The sequence below is a fragment of the Oncorhynchus clarkii genome, unplaced genomic scaffold (genome assembly GCF_045791955.1).
Source record: "Oncorhynchus clarkii lewisi isolate Uvic-CL-2024 unplaced genomic scaffold, UVic_Ocla_1.0 unplaced_contig_8368_pilon_pilon, whole genome shotgun sequence".
NCBI lineage: Eukaryota > Metazoa > Chordata > Actinopteri > Salmoniformes > Salmonidae > Oncorhynchus > Oncorhynchus clarkii.
In genome coordinates, this window is record NW_027260807.1 from 41,606 (window position 1) to 60,184 (window position 18,579).

Here is an 18,579-nt window from a genome sequence, read left to right on the forward strand (position 1 = left end):
AATGGAAGGAGGGGTGGACTGAGAGAGAGCGGGAAAGACAACATTGATTCATGGGTTCATTACAATATAAACACATACATTGATTTGCCAATCCTTTGCACACGTGAACGGCCGTTCATTCGAGAATAATTGCAAGTACATATTTACTGTGTATGTCATTGTTGTCTTCTCTGTTGGAATCTGGTCTGTCTGCTGGAGATTTCATCTGAGTCTCTTTCTCTTTCTGTTTCCCTGAAGATCAAAGTCTTTCGTGGTTAGAATGGATACTTCAGAGTACCATTCAGAAATGTTCTCATAGATAGATGATTCGGCGGTTGTCAGTATTCTCGTCCTCGGTCTACGTCATTCCTAGCTGCAGACACTTCGTATCTAAGATTTGCTCTTATTCTGTAGGGATCGATAGTCTCAGAGTTTAACCATTTCCAGCCGTGCTGCCAATGCTGGTTAGAATTTGGCTACACATAACTATTCGCAATCACAGCTCAAGCGGTGGGTTTTCTGAGTCTGAAGAGGATTATCTCAGGATATATTTTTTCTTCATAACAGTAGAAAAGGCGGTTCCATGACACCCGATCATGTCTTTGCTCACGGGGGCATGGCCAAGGACTTCGTTAAACTTTAAAGGGAATGCAATTCTCTCACATTAAAGGTTTAACATCACGTTACATCATTTCACAAATAGTTTAATCTTTACTCATTCATTTTATACAAGAATTGGATGCAAAAAACATAATTGAGAAATGTACACATTCAGAGATATAGTTATGTGTGTTTCCTGTCCTCCATGAGGTCACCAAATGAAACACACTTGTCATAGCTGTCCCTTAAGTGTCCAAGGACCATTCTCACAAGTGGACATATGGTTTAATTTTTTTTAGGAGTTGGCCACGTGAAATCCTTTGTTCTCTCTGTGGTCTCTCTCTGCATGGGGAGACTCTCTATATACTGCATTGCCAGGGGGAGAGAGTCTCCGCCAGGAATTTACGACCTGAGATAACAGAACCTGGGTGTAGGAGAGAGTGAAAGAGGGGGAAGCCACGATCTACACCCAGAAAGGGCCACGTCATGACATGAGTAATCAGGGGAGAAGTGCCTTGGTCAAGGAGATGACCAAGAACCCGATGGTCACTCTGACAGAGTTCCAGAGTTCCTCTGTGGAGATGGGAGAACCTTCCAGAAGGACAACCATCTCTGCCGCACTCCACCAATCAGGTGTTTATGGTAGAGTGGCCAAACGGATGCCACTCCTCATTAAAAGGCACATGACAGCCCGCTTGGAGTTTTCTAAAAGGCACCTAAAGGACATGAGAGACAAGATTCTCTGGTCTAAAGTTTCACCTTCCAACAGGACAACAACCCTAAGCACACAGCCAAGACAGGGCAGGTGTGACTTCGGGACAAGTCTCTGAAGGTCCTTGAGTTGCTCAGCCAGAGCCCGGGCTTGGTCACCCTGACAAAGGAACTTCTCCCCTATTTGACCTAGATATTTTGTTTGTATGTATTCAAATCAAATCAAATTGTATTTGTCTAATACGCCGAATACAACATTTCCTCACCATGAAATGACGAGTCCTTAACTAACAAATAGAGTTAAAAAAAACATTTCCTAAATAAACTAAAGTAAAAAATAAAAGTTAACACAATAAAATTATGAGGCTCTATACAAGGTTACCGGTACCGAGTCAATGTGTGGGGGTACAGGTTAGTAATGAGACTATATACAGGGGTTACAGGTTAGTAATGAGACTATATACAGGGGGTACATGTTAGTAATTAGACTATATACATGGGGCCCAGGTTAGTAACGAGACGATATACATTGGGTACAGGTTAGTAATGAGACTATATACAGGGGGTACAGGTTAGTAATGAGACTATATACAGGGGATGCAGGTTGGTAATGAGACTATATACAGGGGGTACAGGTTAGTGATGAGACTATATACAGGGGGTACAGGTTAGTAATGAGACTATATACAGTGGGTACAGGTTAGTAATGAGACTATATACAGGGGGTACATGTTAATAATGAGACTATATACAGGGGGTACAGGTTAGTAATGAGACTATATACAGGGGGTACAGGTTAGTAATGAGGCTATATACAGGGGTACAGGTTAGTAATGAGACTATATGCAGGGGGTACAGGTTAGTAATGAGACTATATACAGGGGGTACAGGTTAGTGATGAGACTATATACAGGGGGTACAGGTTAGTAATGAGACTATATACAGGGGGTACAGAGTCAATGTGTGGAAGTACAGCTTAGTAATGAGACTATATACAGGGGGTACAGGTTAGTAATGAGACTATATACAGGGGGTACAGGTTAGTAATGAGGCTATATACAGGGGTACAGGTTAGTAATGAGACTATATGCAGGGGGTACAGGTTAGTAATGAGACTATATACAGGGGGTACAGGTTAGTGATGAGACTATATACAGGGGGTACAGGTTAGTAATGAGACTATATACAGGGGGTACAGAGTCAATGTGTGGGAGTACAGCTTAGTAATGAGACTATATACAGCAGGTACAGGTTAGTAATGAGACTATATACAGCGGGTACGGGTTAGTAATGAGACTATATACAGGGGGTACAGGTTAGTAATGAGACTATATACAGGGGGTACAGAGTCAATGTGTGGGAGTACAGCTTAGTAATGAGACTATATACAGCGGGTACAGCTTAGTAATGAGACTATATACAGGGGTTACAGGTTAGTAATGAGACTATATACAGGGGGTACAGGTTAGTAATGAGACTATGTGTATATACAGCTAGGTCAGGTTAGTAATTAGATTATATACAGGGATACAGGTTAGTAATGAGACTATATACAGTGGGTACCGAGTCAATATGTGGGGGTACAGGTTAGTAATGAGACTATATACAGGGGTACAGGTTAGTAATGAGACTATATACAGGGTACAGGTTAGTAATGAGACAATATACAGGGGTTACAGGTTAGTAATGAGACTATATACAGGGGGTACAGGTTAGTGATGAGTCTATATACAGGGGTACAGGTTAGTAATGAGACTATATACAGGGGGTACAGGTTAGTGATGAGTCTATATACAGGGGTACAGGTTAGTAATGAGACTATATACAGCGGGTACCAAGTCAATATGTGGGGGTACAGGTTAGTAATGAGACTATATACAGCGGGTACCGAGTCAATATGTGGGAGTACAGCTTAGTAATGAGGCTATATACAGGGGGTACATGTTAATAATGAGACTATATACAGGGGGCCCAGGTTAGTAATGAGACTATATACAGGGGGTACATGTTAATAATGAGACTATATACAGGGGGTACAGGTTAGTAATGAGACTATATACAGGGGGTACAGGTTAGTAATGAGACTATATACAGGGGGTACAGGTTAGTAATGAGACTATATACAGGGGTACAGGTTAGTAATGAGACTATATACAGGGGGTACAGGTTAGTGATGAGTCTATATACAGGGGTACAGGTTAGTAATGAGACTATATACAGGGGTACAGGTTAGTAATGAGACTATATACAGGGGTACATGTTAGTAATGATACTATATACAGGGGGTACAGGTTAGTAATGAGACTATATACAGGGGGTAAAGGTTAGTAATGAGACTATATACAGGGGTACAGGTTAGTAATGAGACTATATACAGGGGTACAGGTTAGTAATGAGACTATATACAGGGGTACATGTTAGTAATGAGACTATATACAGGGGGTACATGTTAGTAATGAGACTATATACAGGGGGTACAGGTTAGTAATGAGACTATATACAGGGGGTACAGGTTAGTAATGAGACTATATACAGGGGTTACAGGTTAGTAATGAGACTATATACAGTGGTTACAGGTTAGTAATGAGACTATATACAGTGGTTACAGGTTAGTAATGAGACTATATAAGGGGGTACAGGTTAGTAATGAGACTATATACAGTGGGTACCGACTCAATATGTGGTTGTACAGGTTAGTAATGAGACTATATACAGGGGTACAGGTTAGTAATGAGACTATATACAGGGGTACAGGTTAGTAATGAGACTATATACAGGGGTTACAGGTTAGTAATGAGACTATATACAGGGGGTACAGGTTATTGATGAGTCTATATACAGGGGTACAGGTTAGTAATGAGACTATATACAGTGGGTACCGAGTCAATATGTGGGGGTACAGGTTAGTAATGAGACTATATACAGCGTGTACCGAGTCAATATGTGGGAGTACAGCTTAGTAATGAGGCTATATTCAAGGGGTGCAGGTTAGTAATGAGGCTATATACAGGGGGTACAGGTTAGTAATGAGACTATATACAGGAGAACAAAGTCAATGTGTGGGGGTACATGTACATGTTAGTAATGATACTGTATACAGGGGTACAGGTTAGTAATGAGGCTATATACAGGGGGTACAGGTTAGTAATGAGACTATATACAGTGGGTACAAGTTAGTAATGAGACTATATACAGGGGGTACAGGTTAGTAATGAGACTATATACAGGGGGTACAGGTTAGTAATGAGACGATATACAGGGGGTACAGGTTAGTAATGAGACTATATACAGGGTGTACAGGTTAGTAATGATACTATACACAGGGGGTACAAGTTAGTAATGAGACTATATACAGGGGGTACAGAGTCAATGTGTGGGAATACAGCTTAGTACTGAGGCTATATACAAAGGGTACAGGTTAGTAATGAGGCTATATACAGGGGGTACAGGTTAGTAATGAGACTATATACAGGGGGTACAGGTTAGTAATGAGACTGTATACAAGGGGGTACAGGTTAGTAATGAGACTGTATACAGGGGGTACAGGTTAGTAATGAGACTATATACAGGGGGTACTTGTTAGTAATGAGACTATGTGTATATACAGGGGTACAGGTTAGTAATGAGACTATATACAGGAGGTACAGGTTTGTAATGAGACTATGTTTATATACAGGGGGTACAGGTTAGTAATGAGACTATATACAAGGGGTACAGGTTATTAATGAGACTATATACAGGGGTTACAGGTTAGTGATGAGACTATATACAGGGGGTACAGGTTAGTAATGAGACTATATACAGGGGGTACAGGTTAGTAATGATACTATATACAGGGGTTACAGGTTAGTAATGAGACTATATACAGGGGTTACAGGTTAGTAATGAGACTATATACAGAGGGTACATGTTAATAATGAGACTATATACAGGGGGTACAGGTTAGTGATGAGACTATATACAGGGGGTACAGAGTCAATGTGTGGGAGTACAGCTTAGTAATGAGGCTATATACAAGGGGTACAGGTTAGTAATGAGACTATATATAGGGGGTACAGGTTAGTAATGAGACTATATACAGGGGGTACAGGTTAGTAATGAGACTATATACAGGGAGTACAGGTTAGTAATGAGGCTATATACAGGGGTACAGGTTAGTAATGAGACTATATACAGGGGGTACAGGTTAGTAATGAGGCTATATACAGGGGTACAGGTTAGTAATGAGACTATATACAGGGGGTACAGGTTAGTAATGAGACTATATACAGGGAGTACAGGTTAGTAATGAGACTATATACAGGGGGTACAGGTTAATAATGAGACTATATACAGGGGGTACATGTTAGTACCTGTACCCCCTGAAGTGACCTGAAAATAACTTTTCAGCGACGCTCCCCATCCAACCTGACAGAGCTTGAGAGGATCTGCAGAGAAGAATGTGAGAAACTCCCAAATATAGTTGTGCCAAGCTTGTAGCGTCATACCCAAGAAGACTCGATGCTGTAATCACTGCCAGTTGTGCTTCAACAAAGTAAAGGGTCTGAATACAGTTTTTGCTTTGTCATTATGGGGTATTGTGATGTCATTATGGGGTATTGTGATGTCATTATGGGGTAGTGTGATGTCATTATGGGGTATTGTGATGTCATTATGGGGTATTGTGATGTCATTATGGGGTATTGTGATGTCATTATGGGGTATTGTGATGTCATTATGGGGTAGTGTGATGTCATTATGGGGTATTGTGATGTCATTATGGGGTATTGTGATGTCATTATGGGGTATTGTATGTAGACTGATCAGGTAAAAAAAAAACGATTTAATCTATTTTAGAATAAGTCTGTAACGTAACAAAATGTGGAAAAACTCAAGGGGTCTGAATTCTTCCCGAATTCACTGTGCATACAATATCTAGACAATATCTAGACAATATCTACCTCTCAAAACATGAACATAACACAGCTGATGTATATGGATATTTAAGAGCGCTATGCTGCAATTCTGTTCTGCAATCTTAAAGGTGTTTTTCTTTCCTTAAATCTATATTGTTGAATGCTCAAGGCCACGAATACAAGGTCTGAACCAAGCGCTTGACTGTCTCTCTGTTTTGTGACTGCTGTGTCCTTCAACTTCAAGGCTGTTGGAGCTGAGTTTAGTCACCATCAGGACACACATACAAACATATCCTCTCGTTCCTCTCTCTCCAGCATCACCTCTCTACTCCTCTTCCTCCCTCTCTCTCTCCCTCTCCCTCTCTCTCTGTCATCCGGCTGGGTGAGTGTGCCTGTTTCACCCTGAGTACTGCAGTTGTATGAGTCTGATTTTATTAACTAGTGGAAATTATTATTTTTTTTCTTCCTGCGGGTTCACTCCTCACTGCTGGGTATTAATTACAGTTGTGGTGTGTTGTAAATATAATAAAACACACACACACACACACACACACACACACACACACACACAAGCACTTACCTACACACACACACATTCAGGCATCACACACACGCTCTGTAACTCCTTAACAATACATCACAGCAATGTGGCGAGGGGTAATCGGTATGTTCACAGATGGAGCCAGGAAGAGCCAGGAGGAGAGGATAGATCCAGGAGGAGTCAGGAGGAGAGGATAGATCCAGGAGGAGCCAGGAGGAGAGGATAGATCCAGGAGGAGCCAAGAGGAGAGGATAAATCCAGGAGGAGCCAAGAGGAGAGGATAGATCCAGGAGGAGCCAAGAGGAGAGGATAGATCCAGGATGAGCCAGGAGGGGGGGATAGATCCAGGAGGAGTCAGGAGGAGAGGATAGATCCAGGATGAGCCAGGAGGAGAGTATAGATCCAGGAGTAGCCAGGAGGAGGGGATAGATCCAGGAGGAGCCATGAGGAGTCAGGAGGAGAGGATAGATCCAGGAGGAGTCAGGAGGAGAGCATAGATCCAGTAGGAGTTAGAAGGAGAATAGATCCAAGAGGAGTCAGGAGGAGAAGATAGATCCAGGAGGAGAGGATAGATCCAGGAGGAGTCAGGAGGAGAGGATAGATCCAGGAGGAGTCGGGAGGAGAGCATAGATCCAGTAGGAGTTAGGAGGAGAATAGATCCAAGAGGAGTCAGGAGGAGAAGATAGATCCAGGAGGAGTCAGGAGGAGAGGATAGATCCAGGAGGAGTCAAGAGGAGAGGATAGATCCAGTAGGAGTTAGGAGGAGAATATATCTAAGAGGAGTCAGGAGGAGGAGAGGATAGATCCAGGAGGAGTCAGGAGGAGAGGATAGATCCAGGAGGAGTCAGGAGGAGAGGATAGATCCAGGAGGAGCCAGGAGGAGAGGATAGATTCAGGAGGAGTCAGGAGGAGAGCATAGATCCAGTAGGAGTTATGAGGAGAATAGATCCAAGAGGAGTCAGGAGGAGAGGATAGATGCAGGATGAGTCAGGAGGAGTCAGGAGGAGAGGATTGATCCAGGAGGAGTCAGGAAGAGCCAGGAGGAGAAGATAGATCCAGGAGTAGCCAGGAGGAGAGGTTAGATCCAGGAGGAGTCAGGAGGAGCCAGGAAGAGAGGATAGATCCCGGAGGAGCCAGGAGGGGAGGATAGATCCAGGAGGAGTCAGGAGGAGAGGATAGATCCAGGAGGAGCCAGGAGGAGAGGACAGATCCAGGAGGAGATGATAGATCCAGGAGGAGTCAGGAGGGGAGGATAGATCCAGGAGTAGAGGATCTGAGAGAGCTTTGGAGACACTGAGTAGTGAATACACATTCTGATCCTTCAGCCAGAGACCACATTCAAACTACAGAGAGAGAGCGAGAGAGAGCTCGAGAGGGAGAGAGAGAGAGAGACGGCCACCCGGCTTGGTGAGAGGCCCATAGCCATCCTGATAGGTTAAAACCATACCAGCCAGAGAGGCTCTAGTTTCCTAATGAACCGCTCACAGGCAGCCATGAAGCAGGGGGGAGAAAAGAGTAGACGGCCCTTTCCACTTACTAATTGCTTGCTTTTTAATGTGGCTAATTTGAACACTCACGTTGTGTAGTAGAGTGCTCTCTTCACAGAACTAGAGGCTCCTGGCAGCCATTGAACTATTTGTGACTGAAACTCATTAAAGTCAGAACAGGCTTGATGGGGGGTGGATGGGTGGAAGGGATGGAGGGAGCAGAGAAAAAGGGTGGGGAGAGCAGAGGAGAGGAGAGAAGAAGAGATAAGAGAAGAAGAGAGTGGGGAAGAGAGGAGGGGTGAGGAGAGGAGAGGGTGAAGAGAGGAGGTGAAGAGAGGAGAGGGTGAAGAGAGGATGGGTGAGGAGAGGAGAGGGTGAAGAGAGGAGGTGAAGAGAGGAGAGGGTGAAGAGAGGAGGTGAAGAGAGGAGAGGGTGAAGAGAGGAGGTGAAGAGAGAAGGTGAAGAGAGGAGGGGGTGAAGAGAGGAGAGGATTAAGAGAGGAGGTGAAGTGAAGAGACTAGGTGAAGAGAGGAGGAAGAGAGGAGAGTGAAGAGAGGAGGTGAAGAGAGGAGGGGTGAAGAGAGGAGAGGGTGAAGAGAGGAGGTGGAGAGAGGATGTGAAGAGAGGAGAGTGTGAAGAGAGGAGGTGAAGAGAGGAGAGGTTGAAGAGAGGAGAGGGTAAAGAGAGGAGGGGTGAAGAGATGAGAGGGGGGTAACAAAGTCTAGGATTTGGCTCCTTCTCCCAACTCCCTACTCCCTTCTCCCTACTCCCCACTCCCTTCTCCCTACTCCCTTCTCCCTACTCCCTTCTCCCAACTCCCTACTCCCTTCTCCCTACTCCCTACTCCCTTCTCACTACTCCCTACTCCCTTCTCCCTACTCCCTACTCCCTTCTCACTACTCCCTACTCCCTTCTCCCTACTCCCTACTCCCTTCTCCCTACTCCCTTCTCACTACTCCCTTCTCCCTTCTCCCTACTCCCTTCTCACTACTCCCTTCTCCCTTCTCCCTACTCCCTTCTCACTACTCCCTTCTCCCTACTCCCTTCACCATACTCCCTTCTCACTACTCCCTTCACCATACTCCCTTCACCATACTCCCTTCTCCCTACTCCCTTCACCATACTCCCTTCTCCCTACTCCCTTCACCATACTCCCTTCTCCCTACTCCCTTCTCCCTATTCCCTTCTCCCTACTCCCCACTCTCTATTCCCTTCTCCCTACTCCCTTCTCCCTACTCCCTTCTCATTCTCCCTGACCTTTATCCCCCCCCCCTCCTCCCATCTCATCAAAAACACTTCTCCATAAAGAGGACTTACTCTACCTGACTTCCAGTTGTTTTGGATGTGAAGGTCATTCTGTTTCGTTTTTGTTGTTGTTAATCTTTGATGCTAATACCGGTAGAGGGGAGAGAGGGAGTGTTCATGTGTTAGGGAGGGAAGGGTTTTGTATGATGTGCTTCTGTGTAGCCTGCTGTTTTGTGTAGGTGGAAGGAAGAACGGGGCATTATCTGTGTCAGATTTTTCTGATCATTGTTAAATTGTAAAAAAAGACAAATAAATACCCAATGCCTGCTACCTGCTTGGTATTCTACTGACTTCAGTGTCCCAGGTTCTCTACATTCTACTGACTTCAGTGTCCCAGGTTCTCTACATTCTACTGACTAAAGTGTCCCAGGTTCTCTACATTCTACTGACTTCAGTGTCCCAGGTTCTCTACATTCTACTGACTTCAGTGTCCCAGGTTCTCTACATTCTACTGACTTCAGTGTCCCAGGTTCTCTACATTCTACTGACTAAAGTGTCCCAGGTTCTCTACATTCTACTGACTGACTTCAGTGTCCCAGGTTCTCTACATTCTACCGACTTCAGTGTCCCATGTTCTCTACATTCTACTGACTTCAGTGTCCCAGGTTCTCTACATTCTACTGACTTCAGTGTCCCAGGTTCTCTACATGCTTGCTACCTGCCTGGTATTCTACTGACATCAGTGTAATTGTGTGTGTGTGTGTGTGTGTGTGTTGGATGGATGGATGGATGGATGGATGACGCCTGTATTCATTGCCTAGTAGGCTGTAATTGACTTGTTGACTTGTTGAGCATGTATCTCGTATTGACTTGCAATGCTTTGCTTGGGCCCGGGCTTCCCTGTAGATTGTGATTATATCTATATTTTTGTTTCTCACCCTCTCTCCTCTCCCTCTCCTCCCCCTCCCCTCCCCCTCTCAGCTGGAGATGGACAGAGTGTCCAGATGGACTCCATTAAGTCAGGCTTCGTGGGCTCCCAGGTGGAGCTGCGTTGTATCTTCGTTAATTCCAACCCTCCAGTCAAGATCTCTCAGGTGACGTGGCAGAAGTTCCTGAACGGCACCAAACAGAACGTGGCCATCGCCAACCCGTCGCTGGGGGTGTCCGTGCTCCCGCCCTTCAAGGAGAGGGTGACCTTCAAGCAGGCTGCGGTCCGCCACCGCACCCCTTCTCTGGAGGATACCACCATCATGTTCTCCAACCTGAGGCTGTCTGATGAGGCCGCATACATCTGCGAGTACACCACCTTCCCTGCTGGGAACCGAGAGAACATGGTCAACCTCACCGTGTTTGGTAAGGACTAGTTAAAATTATATAAACCTCACCGTGTTTGGTAAGGACTAGTTAACATGATATAAACCTCACCGTGTTTGGTAAGGACTAGATAACACAATATAAACCTCACTGTGTTTGGTAAGAACTAGATAACACAACATAAACCTCACTGTGTTTGGTAAGGACTAGTTAAAATCATATAAATCGCACCGTGATTGGTAAGAACTAGATAACACAATATAAACCTCACTGTGTTTGGTAAGAACTAGATAACACAACATAAACCTCATTGTCTTTGGTAAGGACTAGTTCAAATGATATAAACCTCACCGTGTTTGGTAAGGACTAGATAACACAATATAAACCTCACTGTGTTTGGTAAGAACTAGATAACACAACATAAACCTCACCGTGTTTGGTAAGAACTAGATAACACAATATAAACCTCACTGTGTTTGGTAAGGACTAGTTAAAATCATATAAATCGCACCGTGATTGGTAAGAACTAGATAACACAATATAAACCTCACCATGTTTTGTAAGGACTAGTTAAAACGATATAAACCTCATTGTGTTTGGTAAGAACTAGATAACACAATAATAACCTCACTGTGTTTGGTAAGGACTAGATAACACAATATAAACCTCACCGTGTTTGGTAAGGACTAGATAACACAATATAAACCTCACCGTGTTTGGTAAGAACTAGTTAACACAATATAAACCTCACTGTGTTTGGTAAGAACTAGTTAACACAATATAAACCTCATTGTCTTTGGTAAGGACTAGTTAAAACGATATAAACCTCATTGTCTTTGGTAAGGACTATATCACACAATATAAACCTCACTGTGTTTGGTAAGAACTAGATAACACAATATAAACCTCACCGTGTTTGGTAAGGAAGGACTAGTAAACACAATATAAACCTCACCGTGTTTGGTAAGGACTAGATAACACAATATACACCCTATTATCTTTGGTAAGGACTAGTTAAAACGATATCAACCTCACCGTGTTTGGTAAGGACTAGTTAACACAATATACACCCTATTGTCTTTGGTAAGGACTAGTTAAAACGATATAAACCTCACCGTGTTTGGTAAGGACTAGTTAACACAATATAAATCTCACCGTGTTTGGTAAGGACTAGTTAACACAATATAAACCTCAATGTCTTTGGTAAGGACTAGATAACACAATATACACCCTATTGTCTTTGGTAAGGACTAGTTAAAACGATATAAACCTCATTGTCTTTGGTAAGAACTATATAACACAATATACACCCTATTGTCTTTGGTAAGGACTAGTTAAAACGATATCAACCTCACCGTGTTTGGTAAGGACTAGTTAACACAATATACACCCTATTGTCTTTGGTAAGGACTAGTTAAAATGATATAAACCTCACTGTGTTTGGTAAGAACTAGATAACACAATATAAACCTCACTGTGTTTGGTAAGGACTAGTTAAAATCATATAAATCGCACCGTGATTGGTAAGAACTAGATAACACAATATAAACCTCACTGTGTTTGGTAAGAACTAGATAACACAACATAAACCTCATTGTCTTTGGTAAGGACTAGTTCAAATGATATAAACCTCACCGTGTTTGGTAAGGACTAGATAACACAATATAAACCTCACTGTGTTTGGTAAGAACTAGATAACACAACATAAACCTCACCGTGTTTGGTAAGAACTAGATAACACAATATAAACCTCACTGTGTTTGGTAAGGACTAGTTAAAATCATATAAATCGCACCGTGATTGGTAAGAACTAGATAACACAATATAAACCTCACCATGTTTTGTAAGGACTAGTTAAAACGATATAAACCTCATTGTGTTTGGTAAGAACTAGATAACACAATAATAACCTCACTGTGTTTGGTAAGGACTAGATAACACAATATAAACCTCACCGTGTTTGGTAAGGACTAGATAACACAATATAAACCTCACCGTGTTTGGTAAGAACTAGTTAACACAATATAAACCTCACTGTGTTTGGTAAGAACTAGTTAACACAATATAAACCTCATTGTCTTTGGTAAGGACTAGTTAAAACGATATAAACCTCATTGTCTTTGGTAAGGACTATATCACACAATATAAACCTCACTGTGTTTGGTAAGAACTAGATAACACAATATAAACCTCACCGTGTTTGGTAAGGAAGGACTAGTAAACACAATATAAACCTCACCGTGTTTGGTAAGGACTAGATAACACAATATACACCCTATTATCTTTGGTAAGGACTAGTTAAAACGATATCAACCTCACCGTGTTTGGTAAGGACTAGTTAACACAATATACACCCTATTGTCTTTGGTAAGGACTAGTTAAAACGATATAAACCTCACCGTGTTTGGTAAGGACTAGTTAACACAATATAAATCTCACCGTGTTTGGTAAGGACTAGTTAACACAATATAAACCTCAATGTCTTTGGTAAGGACTAGATAACACAATATACACCCTATTGTCTTTGGTAAGGACTAGTTAAAACGATATAAACCTCATTGTCTTTGGTAAGAACTATATAACACAATATACACCCTATTGTCTTTGGTAAGGACTAGTTAAAACGATATCAACCTCACCGTGTTTGGTAAGGACTAGTTAACACAATATACACCCTATTGTCTTTGGTAAGGACTAGTTAAAATGATATAAACCTCACTGTGTTTGGTAAGAACTAGATAACACAATATAAACCTCACTGTGTTTGGTAAGGACTAGTTAAAATCATATAAATCGCACCGTGATTGGTAAGAACTAGATAACACAATATAAACCTCACTGTGTTTGGTAAGAACTAGATAACACAACATAAACCTCATTGTCTTTGGTAAGGACTAGTTAAAACGATATAAACCTCATTGTGTTTGGTAAGAACTAGATAACACAATAATAACCTCACTGTGTTTGGTAAGGACTAGATAACACAATATAAACCTCACCGTGTTTGGTAAGGACTAGATAACACAATATAAACCTCACCGTGTTTGGTAAGAACTAGTTAACACAATATAAACCTCACTGTGTTTGGTAAGAACTAGTTAACACAATATAAACCTCATTGTCTTTGGTAAGGACTAGTTAAAACGATATAAACCTCATTGTCTTTGGTAAGGACTATATCACACAATATAAACCTCACTGTGTTTGGTAAGAACTAGATAACACAATATAAACCTCACCGTGTTTGGTAAGGAAGGACTAGTAAACACAATATAAACCTCACCGTGTTTGGTAAGGACTAGATAACACAATATACACCCTATTATCTTTGGTAAGGACTAGTTAAAACGATATCAACCTCACCGTGTTTGGTAAGGACTAGTTAACACAATATACACCCTATTGTCTTTGGTAAGGACTAGTTAAAACGATATAAACCTCACCGTGTTTGGTAAGGACTAGTTAACACAATATAAATCTCACCGTGTTTGGTAAGGACTAGTTAACACAATATAAACCTCAATGTCTTTGGTAAGGACTAGATAACACAATATACACCCTATTGTCTTTGGTAAGGACTAGTTAAAACGATATAAACCTCATTGTCTTTGGTAAGAACTATATAACACAATATACACCCTATTGTCTTTGGTAAGGACTAGTTAAAACGATATCAACCTCACCGTGTTTGGTAAGGACTAGTTAACACAATATACACCCTATTGTCTTTGGTAAGGACTAGTTAAAATGATATAAACCTCACTGTGTTTGGTAAGAACTAGATAACACAATATAAACCTCACTGTGTTTGGTAAGGACTAGTTAAAATCATATAAATCGCACCGTGATTGGTAAGAACTAGATAACACAATATAAACCTCACTGTGTTTGGTAAGAACTAGATAACACAACATAAACCTCATTGTCTTTGGTAAGGACTAGTTCAAATGATATAAACCTCACCGTGTATGGTAAGGACTAGATAACACAATATAAACCTCACTGTGTTTGGTAAGAACTAGATAACACAACATAAACCTCACCGTGTTTGGTAAGAACTAGATAACACAATATAAACCTCACTGTGTTTGGTAAGGACTAGTTAAAATCATATAAATCGCACCGTGATTGGTAAGAACTAGATAACACAATATAAACCTCACCATGTTTTGTAAGGACTAGTTAAAACGATATAAACCTCATTGTGTTTGGTAAGAACTAGATAACACAATAATAACCTCACTGTGTTTGGTAAGGACTAGATAACACAATATAAACCTCACCGTGTTTGGTAAGGACTAGATAACACAATATAAACCTCACCGTGTTTGGTAAGAACTAGTTAACACAATATAAACCTCACTGTGTTTGGTAAGAACTAGTTAACACAATATAAACCTCATTGTCTTTGGTAAGGACTAGTTAAAACGATATAAACCTCATTGTCTTTGGTAAGGACTATATCACACAATATAAACCTCACTGTGTTTGGTAAGAACTAGATAACACAATATAAACCTCACCGTGTTTGGTAAGGAAGGACTAGTAAACACAATATAAACCTCACCGTGTTTGGTAAGGACTAGATAACACAATATACACCCTATTATCTTTGGTAAGGACTAGTTAAAACGATATCAACCTCACCGTGTTTGGTAAGGACTAGTTAACACAATATACACCCTATTGTCTTTGGTAAGGACTAGTTAAAACGATATAAACCTCACCGTGTTTGGTAAGGACTAGTTAACACAATATAAATCTCACCGTGTTTGGTAAGGACTAGTTAACACAATATAAACCTCAATGTCTTTGGTAAGGACTAGATAACACAATATACACCCTATTGTCTTTGGTAAGGACTAGTTAAAACGATATAAACCTCATTGTCTTTGGTAAGAACTATATAACACAATATACACCCTATTGTCTTTGGTAAGGACTAGTTAAAACGATATCAACCTCACCGTGTTTGGTAAGGACTAGTTAACACAATATACACCCTATTGTCTTTGGTAAGGACTAGTTAAAATGATATAAACCTCACTGTGTTTGGTAAGAACTAGATAACACAATATAAACCTCACCGTGTTTGGTAAGGACTAGTTAACACAACATAAACCTCACCGTGTTTGGTAAGGACTTGCTAGTCACAACACAGTATGACTGGACATTCTAGTCATAAGTAAATGTTACAGTAATGTGAGATAATGTCTGTAATTTGAAAAGAGAGATGGTAAGGAAGCACATTACTGAAAAAATAAACACCCTTCAACTGGGTATGGTGTCGTGTGCATTCATAAGGTCACTCAGGGCTCTAACCTTGGGAAACATGTCAGGCCACTCAGCCAGCCTGTGTTTCTGTGAAGGTGTTGGAGATGTGATATATTCTATTCATATAGATTACCCCAGAAGGAACACTCAGTCAAAAAGCACACAGACATATTGCTTTCATGCAACTGGAGAATGTAGAAATAAATAAATATACAAGCAGCTGAAAGAGAAATCAATAAACCCATTTAGTATGCATGTTTCTGCCCCGGAGGACTTTCTGACTATGGAGTTATCCCATTGTTTGGGACAGAGTGAGAATCAGTGAGGGAGAGAGCGACAGACTCTACAGAGAGAGAGACTCTACAGAGAGAGAGAGAGAGAGAGAGAGACTAAAGACACAGAGAGAGAGAGAGAGACTACAGAGAGACTACAGAGGGATAGAGACTCTACAGAGAGAGAGAGGGAGAGAGACTACAAGGAGAGAGACTACAGAGAGAGAGAGAGAGACTACAGAGAGATAGAGAGAGACTACAGACAGAGAGAGAGAGAGAGAGTCTACATAGAGAGACTACAGAGGGAGAGACTACAGAGAGAGCAACTACAGAGAGAGAGAGACTCTACAGAGAGAGAGACTCTACAGAGAGAGACTACAGACATAGAAAGAGAGAGACTACAGAGGGAGAGGGACTACAGAGACAGAGACTACAGAGAGAGAGAGAGAGACTCTACAGAGAGAGAGAGAGACAGACTCTACAGAGAGAGAGAGAGAGAGAGAGAGAGAGAGACTCTACAGAGAGAGAGAGCGAGAGAGACTCTACAGAGAGAGAGAGAGAGAGAGAGAGAGACTCTACAGTCCCTGTAGCTCCATCAGCCTTGTCTTAAGTAGTGACCAGTCCCTGTAGCTCCATCAGCCTTGTCTTAAGTAGTGACCAGTCCCTGTAGCTCCATCAGCCTTGTCTTAAGTAGTGACCAGTCCCTGTAGCTCCATCAGCCTTGTCTTAAGTAGTGACCAGTCCCTGTAGCTCCATCAGCCTTGTCTTAAGTAGTGACCAGTCCCTGTAGCTCCATCAGCCTTGTCTTAAGTAGTGACCAGTCCCTGTAGCTCCATCAGCCTTGTCTTAAGTAGTGACCAGTCCCTGTAGCTCCATCAGCCTTGTCTTAAGTAGTGACCAGTCCCTGTAGCTCCATCAGCCTTGTCTTAAGTAGTGACCAGTCCTTGTAGCTCCATCAGCCTTGTCTTAAGTAGTGACCAGTCCCTGTAGCTCCATCAGCCTTGTCTTAAGTAGTGACCAGTCCCTGTAGCTCCATCAGCCTTGTCTTAAGTAGTGACCAGTCCCTGTAGCTCCATCAGCCTTGTCTTAAGTAGTGACCAGTCCCTGTAGCTCCATCAGCCTTGTCTTAAGTAGTGACCAGTCCCTGTAGCTCCATCAGCCTTGTCTTAAGTAGTGACCAGTCCCTGTAGCTCCATCAGCCTTGTCTTAAGTAGTGACCAGTCCCTGTAGCTCCATCAGCCTTGTCATCTCCAAGCCCCCATCTTGTCTGTTTACAAAACGGAAACATATTCCCTATATATAGTATAATATAATGCCCTACTTTTGACAAGGGACCACAGGGCCCTCGTTGGGTTGTGTTGGGTGCCTGAGGAGAGTGTGTGTGCTGTGTGTTTTGTCAGCTGACAGTCAGTGAATGCCAGGAAACCTACGTGACAATAACCGACTGACAGTGTTCAAAGAGGCCCCTTCATATTATAGCTATCTGCAGCTCTGCACAACGCTGCCATTCATATCATAACTATCTATTCATATCTGATCTAGACCTGCAGTTTGATTGAGCAGTCTCTCTTGTTTACCTGAACCTCCTTTTTGATGTAACAACAGTAAATTGCTAATTGGCAGCCCTCAAAGGATTTCAATTGGAACACTTTGTGCCTTTGGAAATGCAAGAGACTTCTGCATCTGTTGAAGATTCCTGATAACTGGGTTTGACTTTGAGCACGTCAGGGACAGAGGAAAACCGGTTCCTTTCAGCTCGTCAGGGACAGAGGAAAACCGGTTCCTTTCAGCTCGTCAGGGACAGAGGAAAACCGGTTCCTTTCAGCACATCATGGACAGAGGAAAACCGGTTCCTTTCAGCACGTCAGGGACAGAGAAAAACCGGTTCCTTTCAGCTCGTCAGTGACAGAGGAAACCCGGTTCCTTTCAGCACATCAGGGACAGAGGAAAACCGGTTCCTTTCAGCACGTCAGGGACAGAGGAAAACCGGTTCCTTTCAGCTCGTCAAGGACAGAGGAAAACCGGTTCCTTTCAGCTCGTCAGGGACAGAGGAAAACCGGTTCCTTTCAGCACATCAGGGACAGAGGAAAACCGGTTCCTTTCAGCACATCAGGGACAGAGGAAAACCGGTTCCTTTCAGCACATCAGGGACAGAGGAAAACCGGTTCCTTTCAGCACGTCAGGGACAGAGGAAAACCGGTTCCTTTCAGCTCGTCAGGGACAGAGGAAAACCGGTTCCTTTCAGCTCGTCAGGGACAGAG

At 42.3% G+C, this 18,579-nt stretch overlaps 1 protein-coding gene across 1 annotated transcript in view; it reads left to right on the plus strand.

Moving 5' to 3' along the window:
• The window catches only part of LOC139401780 (nectin 1b-like), a 64,012-nt gene that overhangs the window by 20,123 nt on the left and 25,310 nt on the right, over window positions 1–18,579 (plus strand). The window contains exon 2 of the mRNA XM_071145749.1: window positions 10,440–10,811. Within this exon, the coding sequence (XP_071001850.1) occupies window positions 10,463–10,811 (349 nt within the window). The 5' untranslated portion in view covers window positions 10,440–10,462. The remainder of the gene's footprint in view (window positions 1–10,439; window positions 10,812–18,579) is intronic.